Genomic DNA, 11,406 nt, shown 5'->3' on the forward strand with positions numbered 1-11,406 from the left:
TTCTTCAAACGTTTTTACGTACGGGGACGCAATAGGTCAAAACAAAGTACGTTTACGTCAAAATAAGACCAAAGTCTAACAAAGACCTTAGTTGCAAAATCATGCATCCGCGTTTGTTTGTACAAATGAATTATGTATGTATATATTGCATACTACTTATTTAATATATTTATTTAATATATAAATACATAATAAATTATTGAGGAAATACAGAAGCCACAGGAGCATCCACCTAGTCTTTTCAATCAATCTGTTAAAAAAAATAATGCACGGTAAAATAAATAAAAAAATCTTAAGTTCAAAATTGCAAAGAACAAGTCTTTAACCTATGCTGTGTACCACATGAGGTGCGAATGACAATAAAGAAACTCTCTCTCTCTCTCTTTTGTTTTTTTGAACGTCCAGAGGACCAGATTTAACTTTTTTTTTTATTGTCTATTGTTGTTGCTGTTGTCCATTGTTGTCCTCATTCTTTGTTGAAATCAGGTCTCTCTTGTAAATGAGTCTTCGAGGCTCAATGGGATTAACCTGTCTAAATAAAGGTTGATTGAATAAATATTTATAAATACTCTGCATTAGCTACAAGTTACCCTAGTACTACATTTTACGCTGCTTTTTCTCTTTTTCTTAAGAGTATTTAGTAAGAAAACACACAGAGTTGATCATGATTGTTGCTTTTTATCACCACAACAAAACGCGGTTGAGGCCTTTTTGTTGTCCTTTTCTACAGAAAATACCTGTTCCATGTTCCTGTTTTTAGTTTTCTACATTTGCCTTAGAATCTAGCTGTTTTTTGTTTTGTTACCTTTTTTCTTTTAGCCATCCTATTTGTTAGAAAAACAAAACAAAACAAAAAAACTGTAGTATGAGTTTTTTATAACTGTTTATTGTTGTTGCTGTTGTCCATTGTTGTCATCTTTCTTTGTTGAAATCAGGTCTCTCTTGTAAATGAGTCCTCGAGGCTCAATGGGATTTACCTGTATAAATAAAGGTTGATTGATAAAATGTTCTAAAAAGATTTAGGGGGTTTGAGGAAACATCAGTTTAAAGGTCAGACCTGCAAACCACTAATGGGTGTTTGTGGCTTTTACCAACTCTGGCAACATTACTTAAAAAAAAAAAAAAAACTTGAGCTATAGTGATCAGTTTAGCCACTTGATCTTGGGAGTCCTTTGGAAAACCATTACTATTGAACAAGCCATAAATGCATCCAGGAATGCAACCCTATTACACAAGGAGGAAGCTATATATCAGCTCGCTACAGAAAGTGATAAAATCTCAGAACACTAACTGACCTTCGATGAACAGAGACAATAACATGCTTTAGAGTCAGACAAGTCCAAATGTTTGCTTTTTTTCAGAAAGTAAAACAGATCAAATATTTTAGGGGAAAAATTATATGTACAAGCATTTCTTCAAGCTTACATTTCACAAGTACCGCTTCTAATATCAAATTGTATTTTTAAAGAAAACCCTCCACAGTAATAAGGAAACCTTCTCGTGGAGACGTCATATAGTGTTTTTATTATGAATTTTGTAATGTTTTTTGACAGTTCTCAATAACAATAAGTCAGCGTAATCCATCTCAGCATTGTATCATTAATTACAGGTAATGTTCAAACATAGTAATAATATAAGGTATTATTCAATGCAATGTTTATTCCTTCTCAACGTCACACTCAGAAACAACAGGCTTTATTTACTGACAGCCTTAGCACTGCACATTAATAGGCTACACGGACAGACAGCAAGAGACACAGGGGGAGAGGTGAGGGGGAAGTGGGGGAGGGAGGGAGAGGTGAGGAGAAGCACATGGTTGTACATTCATCGAACAAAAGATGACAAATGGAGTGGGAAGGTGACAGAAAAAAAAAAAAAAACCAACATAATAATATATAGAAAAAAAGATTTTTTTCTTAAAACGTGAAAAAGAAAAATAGACCCTGAATTCTGACATATGAACGAGAGACGTTTTGAAGTATCACAACAATGTGCCCTCCTTTTTTTGTGGTTTATATGGACAAATTCTTAAATTACAACAATATTACACACAAATAAAGAGACACTCATCAACCGGAGATGATCGTCCTTATCACTACTACTATTATTAATATTATCATTATTGTACTATTTTCTGATGCTGGAAAGGCGATTCCTTAAATGGAAATAAAGAAAATCATAATATGCTCCCTCTTGAAAATGTGCAGAAAAGAGAACGAGTGAACGCAGGAATAATAGATATAACAATAATATTAATAGTCATCATCGTATGTACAGAAAATTCATTACAATCAATACAATCAAAACTGCCCAAGCTGAGCGGACATTCTGGAAATAACGGGTAGCGCAATGGACTGTGTGTGTTTTAGTGTGTTTGCATGTGACGTCCAGCAGAGCTGTGTGCATTGGACTATGTGAAGGGGGTCAGGGGTCAGAGGTCAGTTGATTTTATGGCACAAGCTGGAACTCTGCAAAGACTCCAGTTTGAAGCAGAAATCTAGCTGATATACTAAATTTAATGTTGATTAAACGCCAAGCTGTTATTCTGTATTCTTGGCGTATCACAGAACTAGAGCTTGTGTAAGAGTTGAGGTCTGAGGTTGGCAAGTGTCCAACATTGATAGGTGGTCCAAAAAGAATAAACCCAGGATCCAATGAAACTAATCTCACTATAGCGAATGGGTAAAAACCTATATATGTGACCATGATGTCTGACTGCACTGTCTTCACTCTGTGGTGGTTAAAGAATATTTCAGAAGATGGTGAAAAGAGGGAGAGAAGAGCTTGTGCACAGACTTTCTGAGTCAGTCTAATAAAAAACTTCAAACGTGTGGGATCAAGGATCGTGTCTTTGCTTAAGGATTGACCCAAAGCCTTGTTCCAGTTTTGTAGATTTCACCTTTTTCCAATAACAAAGGAAGAATACATTTTTTTTTTAAACTTTAAACAAAAACAGTCCCTTTCAACCAGCATTGCACTATACAGACACTTCACCATGTTGTGATTTAGATCTAGTGCACCACATATAATTTTGGTGGAATTTAGTTAGGCGGTTAGATTACATTAACTGTATACATTGTGCCATTGAACATTTAGGTGGAGAACAACAGCCTGTTGTCGGCTATAGGTCACATATGGCGTTGTTATAGTGATTGTGTTGTGCGTTGTGTTGGTAAGCGTACATTCCTTATACATGTGGAGTCAGCATATTAAAGGTGTTGGAGTGTGTGACTGGTGAGCTGAGTTGTGGTTTCCATGAGAACTCGTGCAGAGATACGTGTTGTGGCTCAGTAGCGACGGGCGTTTCCGTCCCTGCACTCCTTCTTGATGATGATTCGCTGGTCGTCACTTGCGTCATCAGGCGACTCTGCTACCTCCTCGTCTTCCTCCCCCTCCCCCTCCCCCTCCGTATCAGCAGAGATGCCCATACGAGACTCGTAGGACTGTGGGAGCACATGCCGATGAAACCACATGTCAAACATAGATCTATTATTTACAACAAATCAGCTGCTGTTACCTCCATTGGGTTGACAATGATGGTGAGCGCTGAGTCGTCCCATTGGCTGCTTCCCTCCTTGGGCCCGCCCCTGGCGCTGTCACCTCGACGGTGGATAGAGCGAATTCGGAAGACACCCAAGATCACCATGACAACCAGAAAACCCACACACACCATGATGATGACGGTCGCTGCTCCTGGAACCACTGCAATAAAATAAAAATAATTACGTGTTACGTGTATAATTTAGATTTAAAACAATGATTTATATAAAAACTGCTTTGTTCAATAACGTCAAAGCACATGAAAAGAGCAAAACGAGCCAAAGCCTGATGCACAATCATTGCTTTTCAAATCAGTTACTAACACATCAATGTACCACACTAATGAAAAGGTAGAAACCATATCTTCACAACAACGAACAAATGAACGAGTCCTGCTGCTGCACTTTAGACACATTAATGCATGAACTAAATTAGCCGCCTACAATCCCAATGATTTTTTTGATAAATGGTGCTCAAATATGCAAAGCTCTTTGGTTTAAAAATTCAGCAGAAACAAATGGGCTATGGGCTGAGACAAAAATTCTGGAGGGAGAATTTTATTTCTGTCAAAGTCTCCTTCAGATTAATAAATACCCAAAATGATTTATGGATGCTTGTCTTTAATTCGCAATAAGTGAAGACATCCTGTATGCAGACCACGTTACAGGAAGGTTGTAAATAATCTGATAGCTCCAATCTTTAAACAGGATGCAACAAATACTAGTATGTGTTTTATACTATACTTATATATTTATTATAGCTATTATTAATTTATTATTTATAGCTTTTGTTTTCTAAGATTTTATTGGTTTAAAAACACTTTTAACAATTTAATTTCATGAATATGAGTGCAAAGCAAATAGTTTGCATTTGTGGTGGAAAATTTAATCTCTCACCCAGCACAAAAAAGATAAAGGCGGACAATAACGGTTTTGCCTATTTCTACTGATTTATGTGTCTGTTAGCAAAATATCTCATAAGCCACTGGATGGATTTTATCGAAACATTCAGAAGATCTGTGGGTTTAGTGTCGATTCGACTTTTATGAAAATGTTTTATTCATGTTTTGTTTTATTGAGTCTCTTTTAACTTGTACCTTCATCTGCTGGTTTGGATTTTTTTGACATGCAAAACAGGAACAAACTCTTGGGGATTGTCAGGATGTCCAGCAAAACTGCTGGCATAGCCCTACAGAACCTCCCTGACCTACACAAGGCGAGGTCGGTGAACAAGGCCAGGCTGATTCTGGCAGATCCTGATCATCCACTCCATAGTGAGTTCAGGTTGCTTCTGTCTGGACACAGGTATCTGCTGTCCAGATGTAGGACAAACAGACTAAAAAACTAATTCATCCTTGTAGCTATTAGGCTTCTCAATGAATGATGATGATTTCTATACTGTTATTTGAATGTCTCAATGTCTTGTCTTGTATGAATGTTTTATGAGAATACTGACTGTGAAACAAATTGCTTCTTGGGGATAATAAAGATTCTTGAACTTGAATCCAATTCAAGATGGCCACAACAGCTAACCAATATTAGCCCACACAAAAATGACTATAATTCAGTGGGTTTTACAACTATTGAGCTAAAAGTTGATGTGGTAGTAGCTGAGTCATTTAGAATACAAACTCAATCATTTCTTAACAAAAACCCTGGTATAAAAAGCAGCATTCCTTTATTGAGTATTAGTCTATTGAGCTTTTTAAGTCGGTATTTTGATTTAGGCTTGTTGAATGTTCCTCCAGAAATAAAATTTTAAATAATCATGAACTCATGTTCCGCATGCTGATAATGAATCCTCACGGGTCTTGATACCCACCCCTGGTTTAGCTGGTAGTGATGACAGACAATAAAGTGAGGGAGTTAAATAATATGTTAATCACAACGGATTTTGTCATTGCAATACAAAAGAATAATATCACACAAAAGTTTTTCTAATTTCCTGAAGCCCTATAGTGCCTAAGATCTTAATGAGTTAGATGAAGATGTGAAGAAAATCACAAATTTTCAAACTGATCTTCAGAAAAAAAAAATCTAAATTTTAATATTTGCCAGACATCAGAAAGCTTTAGTGAACTGAAAGTGCTTAAACATATTTGCTACAAGGCTGTGGTTCAACGGAGGAATGAAATATAAAGTGTAACATAAATAAAAAAAATTTAAAAAAATTTAAACTGAATTCTTGTAAGGGAGATTTGTCATGTTGAGACACTGTTTTCCCATTTTCCTGTAGTGTAATTATTTGTCTTCCTGGTTCTCATAATTTACCGGTACTGATTGTTCTGTGTGTGTGTGTGTGTGTGTGTGTGTGTGTGTGTGTGTGTGTGTGTGCGTGCGTGTGTGTGTGTGTATGTGTGTGCAGACTATTGCTGCATTTACCAACAAATCAGACAAATTAACTCCTACACCATTCCTCGTTTCTTGCTCATCCCCTCTCCACATTGTCAGTTCACCTTCTCGGCACTAAGCACAGCAGGCCACTCCTGTTTAATATTATTTTTCTGTGTGTTTCTCTCACATCCTGGGATTCTTCCGTTTTCTGTAAATGTGTCAGGTCTCCAGTGTTTGGGTGCAGAACAAGCTGCCAGTTTCAATCAGCGATGCTCAGCCTCTCACCGACGAACCTGCCAGCCGACCTGTCCAATTCAAACTCTCTGACAAACTCAACCTCTGAGACTTAAATACACGTCAGGTTAGCTTTCAATGTTTGGTATCCTGCTCAGACAACCTGCTTGGCCACAGCCAGCCTCTGTAATCCACTCGCTGCCACACTTAGACTGCCTTACGCAGACCTGGTTTAACCTCAAACTGATGATAAAACTGGTTCAATGTATCACGGGCTTGTCTGTTTTCTGATCTTTACTTATTTAAAAAAATAGTAACAAGATCTGCCAGAGCTTTTTATATATATTCTGTTAATTTATGTTTGTTGGCTGTTATAGCCAAATGTTTTTTTTTATTCTTTCTCATAGTATTATTTGAACCTGTTTAAACAAAAAGACGTAGATTTTTGTATGTTGGTGCCGATTTCTACTTGATCTAATGCAAGTCTTCAGAGCTTTTAAAAAAAATATTTATTTGAATGCTAACATATTGGTCTTCTAAAAGTGAAGGCTTCATAGAAGATTTTACATGGGCTGAAAGAAGTCACCTGAGTTGCGGTGTGGATTTGGCAAAGTGTGTCCGCTCAACTCTCCAGCATGGTGGGACGGATGGAGGAACTGCTGCTGTGAGGCCAGCAGGTGGGACGGGTGGTACAGACTGTCCAAAGAGTGGAGGAAGTTCACCTACGAGGCATAAAAACAGAGTTACTCATTGCAAATTGCATCACAGCTATATCATCATGAGTCTACATTCCAGCTTTTATACAAATAATTTCTCAAAAGGTCGAGGCTGATGTCTGAAGGATGTTCTGAGGTGCTGTCTGTGAGAGGATTTCTTTACCTCCAGAGTCAACTCGTTGCTCGTGTATCTGCCGTTCATCTCAGAGCAGGACAGGCGGAACCGCCTCTCAAAGCGAGCAGAGCCTTTGGCTAGGCGGTATCGGACTGAGCGAAGGACGTCCTCGTAAACAGAGATAGATTCAGCACCTGGAGGAGACATAAAACAAAGAAAATATAAAAAAGAGCAGAGCAAAAAATAAGACAAGGAGTTGATAGCAAGACAAAGCAGCAGAGAAAAGGGGTCTGTGTCTACAGCATTTATTTATCAGACCAGTGAAGTTCAGCTGTAGATTTGAACTGGGACTATATTTTTAATAAATTTTTTGACTGGAAGAGAAAGTTAGAGCTGTAGAATTGTATTTCTATGCACCAATTAATACATGAGAAACCATATTTAGGCAGTTTAAAACAAGAGAATATCAAAGTTAGGGTACCACTTTATAATAAGACTCTCCTTATACAAACCGAATTCCAAAAAAGTTGGGACACTAAACAAATTGTGAATAAAAACTGAATGCAATGATGTGGAGGTGCCAACATCTAATATTTTATTCAGAATAGAACACAAATCACAGATCAAAAGTTTAAACTGAGAGAATGTATCATTTTAAGGGAAAAATCTGTTGTTTCCAAATTTCATGGCGTCAACAAATCGCAAAAAGTTGGGACAAGTCCATTTTTACCACTGTGTGGCATCCCCCCTTCTTCTTACAACACTCAACAGACGTCTGGGGACAGAGGAGACCAGTTTCTCAAGTTTAGAAATAGGAATGCTCTCGCATTCATGTCTAATACAGGCCTCTAACTGTTCAATCGCCTTGGGCCTTCTTTGTCGCACCTTCCTCTTTATGATGCACCAAATGTTCTCTAGAGGTGAAAGATCTGGACTGCAGGCTGGCCATTTCAGTACCGGGATCCTTCTCCTACGTAGCCATGATGTTGTGATTGCTGCAGAATGTGGTCTGGCATTATCGTGTTGAAAAATGCAGGGTCTTCCCTGAAAGAGATGACGTCTAGATGGGAGCATATGTTGTTCTAGAACCTGAACATAGTTCTCTGCATTAATGGTGCCTTTCCAGACATGCAAGCTGCCCATGCCACAAGCGCTCATGCAACCCCATACCATCAGTGATGCAGGCTTCTGAACGGAGCGTTGATAACAACTTGGGCTATCCTTGTCCTCTCTGGTCCGGATGACATGGCGTCCCAGTGTTCCATAAAGAACTTCAAATCGTGACTCATCTGACCACAGAACAGTCTTCCATTTTGCCACACTCCATTTTAAATGACCCCTGGCCCAGTGCAAACGTCTGAGCTTGTGGAGCTTGCTTAGAAATGGCTTCCTCTTTGCACTGTAGAGTTTCAGCTGGCAACGGCGGATGGCACGGTGGATTGTGTTCACTGACAATGCTTTCTGGAAGTATTCCTGAGCCCATGCTGTTATTTCCTTGACAGTGGCATTCCTGTTTGAGGTGCAGTGACGTTTAAGGGCCCGGAGATCACGAGCATCCAGTAGAGTTTTACGGCCTTGACCCTTACGCACAGCGATTGTTCCAGATTCTCTGAATCTTTTGATGATGTTATGCACGGTTGATGATGGTAACTTAAAAGTCTTTGCTATTTTACGCTGGTAACACCATTCTGGTATTGCTGCACTATCTTTCTGCGCAACAATGGTGGAATTGGTGATCCTCTTACCATCTTGGCTTCTGAGAGACACTGACATGTTGTCAATTGACCTAATTAGTGTTAATTGGTCTTCCAGCTGTTCGTTATATGCTCAATTTCCTTTTTCCAGCCATTTATTGCTACTTGTCCCAACTTTTTGGGGATTTGTTGACACTGTGAAATTTTGAATCAACATATTTTTCCTTTAAAATGTTACATTTACTCAGATTAAATTTTTGATCTGTCATCTATGTTATATTACAAATAAAATATTGACATTTGCCATCTCCACATCATTGCATTCAGTTTTTATTCACAATTTGTTTAGTGTCCCAACTTTTTTGGAATCCGGTTTGTAGATGGCTAATAAATAGTTATTATTTCCTAAATACGTTATAAATCATTAATAATTGTTTATTATGCATTAATTAAGGGTGACGGAGAGACACAACTGACCAATTTTTGCCAAATAGTGAGCTAAATCTGTTCACATATATATTTCATCTAGAGTTGTTATATTAAACATTTCAGACTAAGTTTCTACCTTGTAAGCACATTAAGCATTTGTAAACCCTAATTTTTTTAGGATATAATATTAGTTGTAGATACTTATAATGCAGTGATGATAAAGTACAATATTATATGCTAAAAAAAATTGGTTTACAAATGCTTAATGTGCTTACAAGGTAGTAACTTAGTCTGAAATATTTAATATAACAATTCTAGATGAAATATATAGGTAAACAGATTTGGCTCACTATTTGGCAAGAAAATGGTCAGTTTTGTCTATAGTTTTTTTTGTAGAGGAATTCATAACGTATCTATAAATTGTTTATTAGCCATCTATAAGGAGAGCCTTATTATAAAGTGGTACCAAATTTATATTATCCTACATATTTTATGTTTGACTAATTATTTTTTTTCTTTCCAAGAAAATTTAGTTAAAAAAATTCTTAACAGTTCAGCCGTACCTGTAATGGCAATGTAAGCAGTCGTGTTGATGATTTCCAGTCCTCGCTCTCGCACAACATCCATGTCCACCAGAAGCTCCTCCCTCTCTGGGTTTAACTCCTCCCCCAGTGGCTGCACCTCACAACCATCCAGCGTGTGAGCCACGGCATCAGACATCAGAGCTAAGAAGTAAAGTAAAAACAGCAAAACGTCTTTTTTTACTAAAAACCCTGGAATCCCCCCCAAAAAAGTCAAACACTCAAGCTCAAGTTAGTGAAACCTTCTAATATTAGGTTATTGGAGGGATGACTCACCTCCACCCTCCATCCCCTGCGCAGCTGTGTTGACAGCATGTGACAGCGAACAGACGATCCGGAGCTCCGGGAACAGGGGAACGCCACGGGGACCTTCGAATTCAGGAGCTGGACGGGCCAGATGTGGACCGACCCCAGACAGAGAGATCTGAGGGGCGTCGGGTTGGAGAACCACCAGATATCCTTCCAGCTGCTTGAGGGACAAGCAGCTCTCCTCATTGAAACATCTGACAGAAAATTAAAGAAATTCAAGTCAGAAAAATCATATTTTGTGTACGATAAAACAACATCCACCATTTTAGAAAAATGTATCCTTACAACTTCAGCAAGCAGTTGTCGTAAAGCATCGCAAAACTTTGAATATTTGCAATCATTTGAGTATAAACTCTGCACTTGATTGAAATAATTTATATAAAATTAAGGATTGCAGACATTACTGCCACAAAGGGGGACTTTGTTAAGCATTCTCTTGATTGACATTATTTAAAATGTATGTAAATTTATGCAGTCAAACTAAACTTATTTGCTTTCAAATCTCTTCAAAAGTCTTCAGAAGATGCCACGGTTTCTTGAGTTGTTCGGTTCTCTCAGCCAAAGCTTGTATATAAGATCTAAAGTCATTCATTTTGGCTTAGCAACTGAGAGGCATACAGACTAAATTTGAGGATGTTTCTGTGGGTTTATTTTATTTTTTATTTTTTTAAATGCCCGGAGGCCCGTAAGGGTGAGATCAAACTGATGCTGAGCATTACTTCAGGCAGTTTTCCAGATTTTTTTCCTCTGACAGCTCACTCTTCTTCAAACACGCCTCAGTGATGTACAACATCTTTAAACAATTCCTGACATGTAAAACTGGCACTGTTTAACATTACTGGTAAAAATTTTACAGGTTGCACATCATCGTGCTGCTAACAGGATGGACTCAAAGCAACACTGCAGCAGTGAAGCAGTTTTCATGCTCAGACACACTGCAACCAGAAAAAAAAAATCATGTCCCTATTTTTTCAGTCACGTACCCTGATTCCACCACGACCGTGTCAAAGCTAATCTGTTGTGACACTCCTAATGACAACTGGAAAACTACAACAACTCTGCTGTTACCAAATGTAATTTTCCTGCCAGAAGAGAGAAAAAATCAGATTGATAGAGAAGTGCTAGCACATATTCACTCATTTGAACTAAAATTCACCATCATGTGTGAAAGGGCATTAAGCTGATTAAGTGTGTGTGTGTTAAATTTCCACTATCGGAGTGAGCAGCTGCTTTTATCGGCCTCTCCAGAAGGGCCTGCTGTTCAGCCATCTGGGTAACTCCTGGGCTCAAATCAGTCTAATCTTCACAAACGCAATAAACACGCCAAAGTCAAGCGGAAAAAAAATATTTCTGTGTAAGGGAAAAAAATCTGTCCATGCCCTTGAATTCCTGAGATCTTAAAAGTGCCAGTGGAAAAAAATATGTGCTAGCACTTCTCTATCAATCTGATTTTTT

The 11,406-nt window shown here is 38.1% G+C and overlaps 1 protein-coding gene across 1 annotated transcript in view; it reads right to left on the reverse strand.

The window, feature by feature from the left end:
* Window positions 1–1,514: 1,514 nt before the first annotated feature.
* clstn3 (calsyntenin 3) overlaps window positions 1,515–11,406 on the reverse strand; it is a 29,071-nt gene continuing 19,179 nt past the window's right edge. The window contains exons 14-19 of the mRNA XM_037676191.1: window positions 9,919–10,145; window positions 9,625–9,786; window positions 6,987–7,132; window positions 6,694–6,829; window positions 3,518–3,702; window positions 1,515–3,443 (exon numbers count right to left, since the gene is read on the reverse strand). Coding sequence (XP_037532119.1) covers window positions 3,288–3,443; window positions 3,518–3,702; window positions 6,694–6,829; window positions 6,987–7,132; window positions 9,625–9,786; window positions 9,919–10,145 — 1,012 coding nt within the window. The 3' untranslated portion in view covers window positions 1,515–3,287. The remainder of the gene's footprint in view (window positions 3,444–3,517; window positions 3,703–6,693; window positions 6,830–6,986; window positions 7,133–9,624; window positions 9,787–9,918; window positions 10,146–11,406) is intronic.

This window comes from Nematolebias whitei, chromosome 5 (genome assembly GCF_014905685.2).
Source record: "Nematolebias whitei isolate Nwh7 chromosome 5, NemWhi1, whole genome shotgun sequence".
NCBI lineage: Eukaryota > Metazoa > Chordata > Actinopteri > Cyprinodontiformes > Rivulidae > Nematolebias > Nematolebias whitei.